Source organism: Chrysochloris asiatica, unplaced genomic scaffold (genome assembly GCF_000296735.1).
Source record: "Chrysochloris asiatica unplaced genomic scaffold, ChrAsi1.0 scaffold00100, whole genome shotgun sequence".
NCBI classification, from domain to species: Eukaryota; Metazoa; Chordata; class Mammalia; order Afrosoricida; family Chrysochloridae; genus Chrysochloris; species Chrysochloris asiatica.
In genome coordinates this window covers 12,036,714-12,041,089 of record NW_006408618.1, presented here as the reverse complement: position 1 = coordinate 12,041,089, position 4,376 = coordinate 12,036,714, and the positions used below count along the sequence as shown (strand labels likewise).

Here is a 4,376-nt window from a genome sequence, read left to right as displayed (position 1 = left end):
GGCAGATGTGCAGATATTTTCATGGTTTTCTATGCATTAAAATTTTTTTTATTGAGATAAGATTAACATACCATATAATTCATTATTTTAATAATTTAAAAATATACAACTCAGAAGTTTTTAGTATATTCAGAGTTGTGCACTATTTCTGCAATTAACTTTGTTGTTATTGTTGTTAAGCACTGTCAAGTTGATTCCGACTCATAGTGACCCTGTTTAGGGTTTCCAAAGAGTGCCTTGTTGGCTTCAATGGCTAGATGATCATAACTTGACAAGAGGAAGAAAGAAGAGGAAAAAAGAGTACTCCACTACAATTTGATGAACTTGACCTATGCTTGTTGATGCAGTAGGTCAAAGAAGGGAACAAATCTTTACAGCGAGGATCATTCCCACCCCCTTGGTACATGGGGTTAACAAGGATGGGCAATTTAGACATTGGCTACCCAAAATGGGGGGAGGGATACAAAGGTAAGAAGTGACTGGCTTACGAGCTTTCAATAGGGAACCTAGTTCCAGAGGGTATGGGGAAAGGTAGACTCTCCACTGAGTGGTTTCCAACCTGTCTGGACGAGGCTGATGAAAGGAGATGGGGATAAGACTCTTTTGGTTCAATAGTGAATGAATGCTATCAGGACTGACTGTGAGAGTTGTAAAGGTAAAGGTAGACATTTAGTGACAAAAGGAGGGAAGTGGTTGATTTTACAGTCGAGGAGTGGAAGTCCCTGGAATCATCAAGGGAGAAAAGTGAAGCACATGACCCTATCCAGAGAAGCAGTGACACAAGAGATGGAGGCAGAGACAATGACGTGGAGAGATGGAGTGGCTGGGGACTTTAGACTCAGGGAAAAAGAAGGGCTATGTGCTGATGGCCAGGGGGCAGGCTTCAGGGTGTACCCTTTGGTTGTTTGATGATGCATGCAGAAGATTGTAATCATTGCAATGAAAGGAAATAAGATAGGATGATTGTAAAGCTCATGTTCTCCCATGTAAACTATCACATAATTCACAATAAAAACTTAAAAAAAAAAAAAAGTGCCTTGTGAATTTGAACCACCAACGTTGTGGTTCAAACCGACCTTTCAGTCAAGTGCTGATATTATTACAGCATCACACCAGAACTCCATAATTAATTTTAGAACATTTTAATCATCTCAAAAGAATCCCTGTGCCCATTTAAATTGTTCCTCATTCCTCCCTTCCTGAAGTCCCCAGAAACCACTAATCTATTCTTGTCTCTGGAGTTTCCTATTCTGGATATTTCATGTAAATGGAATCACACAATAGGTGGCGCTTTATGTCTGGCTTCTGTCATATAGCGTAATATTTTCGAGGATTATCCACGCTGTAGCATGTGTCAGTACTTCACTCCTTTTTATGGTTGACTGCATGGATATACAACATTTTGTTAATCTGTTCATCAACAGATACACGTATGGGTTGTTTCCAATGTTCAGCCATTATGAATAATACTGCTATGAACATTCATGTATAGCTTTTGGTATTTTCCATTTTCTTTTCTATATACTTAGGAGTGGAATTTCTAAGTCAAATGGTAACTATGTTTAACCTTTTGAGGAACTGCCAAACTTTTTCTGTTTGTGTAGTTTTCATAATTGTATAGGAAGATATACATACAGTTTTGCACATTTATGAATACATTAAGGAGCCCTGGTAGTGTAGTGGATTATGATCAGGGCTACTAACCAAAAAAGTCAGCAATTCAAATCTACCAGCCACTCCATGAGAGAAAGATGAGGCTTTATGCTCCCATAAAGACTTTCAGCCTCATAAACCCTAAACAGGGTCACTAAGAGTTGGAACTAACTCTACTGCACACAACCACCATCACCACCATGAATACATTAAATATTATTCCTGTTTGGTCATTTCTACCCTTTTCAAAATATTTTTTTCTGTTTTATAAACTTAGATGAGCTCCTCTCATCCTGTTACTAATAGTACAACTCTTCAGAACTGTTTCTTCATTATTTGAATATAATAGATTGAGATTACACTTTGAGAAAAATCAGCACAACCCATCTTCACAATGTTTATTGTGTTTGTGAGGAGAGAACCACAGCTCTGGGGGCATCAGTTCCATGGCACTTGAGGCATCTACCCTTGAGATGTTCCTCTCTTGTATACCTTCTACCTTAGAGGTCTAGGAACTGCACATGCTGTTAAATCAGAATTTGTTATTCATCATGAAACAACAGTCGAGACGTTTGCAAGTCTGTGTGAAAGCCTTGCTTACTGAAAACCACCCTGCCTACCTACATGCTCGTGTTCTTCCTTTTTCAGTAAGGATGTGAGGTTGCCAGCTGGACTTCAGCACTCACTGGCTGTGGAAGCAGAAGCTCAAAGACAGGCCAAAGTGCGGGTGAGCCAGCGCTGTGCTCTTAGCTCTCCTACCCATGCTGCTCTTAGAGGAGACATGATTCACAAGAAGGCCTGCTAATGGGCAGCGTGCCCCCTTTGCTTCTTTACCTCTCATTTACCAAGCTTGCTAAAAGTAATCTAGTTGGCTTGTGTCCCCACTACTCTACTAAAATTGCTTTCTTAGTGTTAAATATCCCCCGAATTGACTTATGCTAACTAGACTTGTTATTGTTGTCACACCCTCTCTTTGAAGCTATGGAGAAGAGTGACCACTTCTATCTTTTTTACTTTCTCTCCTTAAAGACAGCTGCGTTTCATTCCTCTTCTCTCACTTGGGCATCTTTCCTGACATCTCTAGATTACTGATACCTAGACCTGTATCACTAGTTCTGAACAGGTTCTGGAGGGCCCCAAACTCCTCCTGTTGTTGTTGTTGTTAAGTGCCGTCGAGTCGGTTCCGACCCATAGCGACCCTGTACAGGGTTTCCGAGGGTGTAAATCCTTATGGGAGTAGAAAGCCTCATCTTTCTCCCGCGGAGCGGCTGGTAGTTTCGAACCGCTGACCTTAAGGTTCGCAGCCCGATTCGTAACCACTACGCTACCAGAGCTCCTTTCTAGGTCAGAGTAAAAAGAGAACTGTGCTACCCATCATGTCTACACAGGCATGCCAGTGAGAAGTAAAGATCTGGCTGCCAGCAGCAACTGAGATTTGAGGTGTGAGGGGTAGAATGGTACAAAGAGGAGGTAGATTTCTCTCAAAGAACACAGAGTAGGTGAAGAAACAACCCCTAGCCACATAAGGTAGGTCACAATAACTTTGAGGATAGAAAAAAGGAGGAGAGGAAGGTAGTCCTCTAAGCAGAGTTACTACTAGATTTCTGAGCCAAGTCCCTTTTGTCCACTTTAAGGTGGCACTTGGGAGGTGAACTTGACAATTTCTGAAATTCTGGTCCATGCATTTTGCCCAGTTCAGAAGCCACCCTTTTATGATTCCATGCCTTTGCCTGAAATGCTGACCAATCTTTTTCTATATGGCAAAATTCTGCTAATTTTTCAAGGCCCACTACAGATAATTGATAACATTTATTATACTTGTCAGGATCTTTAACAAAATCTGCCTTAAATTATGATTAATAGTAACAGTATAATCTCTCTCCCTAGATTGAAATCCTTGAGAAAAAAAGATTGACTATGTTTTCCTTGAACCTCCTGTGCTTAACAGGGCCTGCCACATAGTAGATACTTATTTGTGTTGACTCATACTGATTAAATGCTTCATAGAATGAAGAAGAAAGTTCATTTTGCTTTTTTTCATATCTGTTCTCTAGATGATTGCTGCAGAAGGGGAGAAGGCTGCCTCAGAATCCCTGAGGATGGCAGCTGAGATTCTATCAGGCACCCCAGCTGCTGTTCAGCTGAGATACCTACATACTCTTCAGTCTTTGTCCACAGAGAAACCTTCCACTGTGGTTTTACCTTTGCCATTTGACCTGCTAAATTGCTTATCTTCTTCCAGTAATAGAACTCAAGGAAGCATTCCCCTTCCAAATCCTTCAAAATTTGTTGAGCCACTGAATCCTAAAAAGAAAGATTCTCCCATGTTATAGGGAAGCCCAAAGCACTGTAAAAGGGCCTTTCATATAAAGGCCACATCACTGAAATGAGGCATTCTGTCCTCACTTCCTGCCCTTCCTTTGGTTGCTATATGGAATGCCACATTTCAGTTACAAAGTAGCAATACATGAGAAGACAGTGATGTCATGACAGAAAAGCCATATAATAAATTTAGGTGGATTATCTTGGAAAAGAGCCTTAGTCAAAATTCTACTTTGGAAGGAAGTTTGAGTCTATATATTTTTACAGGTATGAATTATATATATAAAATGCTCATGGCTAAACCAACTGATTTGGTTTCTGAAGATGTAGCTCAAATGTTCTTTTTCCTATAGACCTCTGGCCCCTTTGGTAAGGTCTTTGGGGATTCCAGGGTCCTTCCT

The 4,376-nt window shown here is 40.6% G+C and overlaps 1 protein-coding gene across 1 annotated transcript in view; it reads left to right on the top strand.

The window, feature by feature from the left end:
- NPHS2 (nephrosis 2, idiopathic, steroid-resistant (podocin)) overlaps positions 1-3,986 on the top strand; it is a 23,095-nt gene extending 19,109 nt beyond the window's left edge. Inside the window, exons 7-8 of the mRNA XM_006867093.1 lie at positions 2,302-2,380; positions 3,708-3,986. Of these exons, the coding sequence (XP_006867155.1) occupies positions 2,302-2,380; positions 3,708-3,986 (358 nt within the window). The remainder of the gene's footprint in view (positions 1-2,301; positions 2,381-3,707) is intronic.
- The last annotated feature ends 390 nt before the right edge of the window (positions 3,987-4,376 follow it).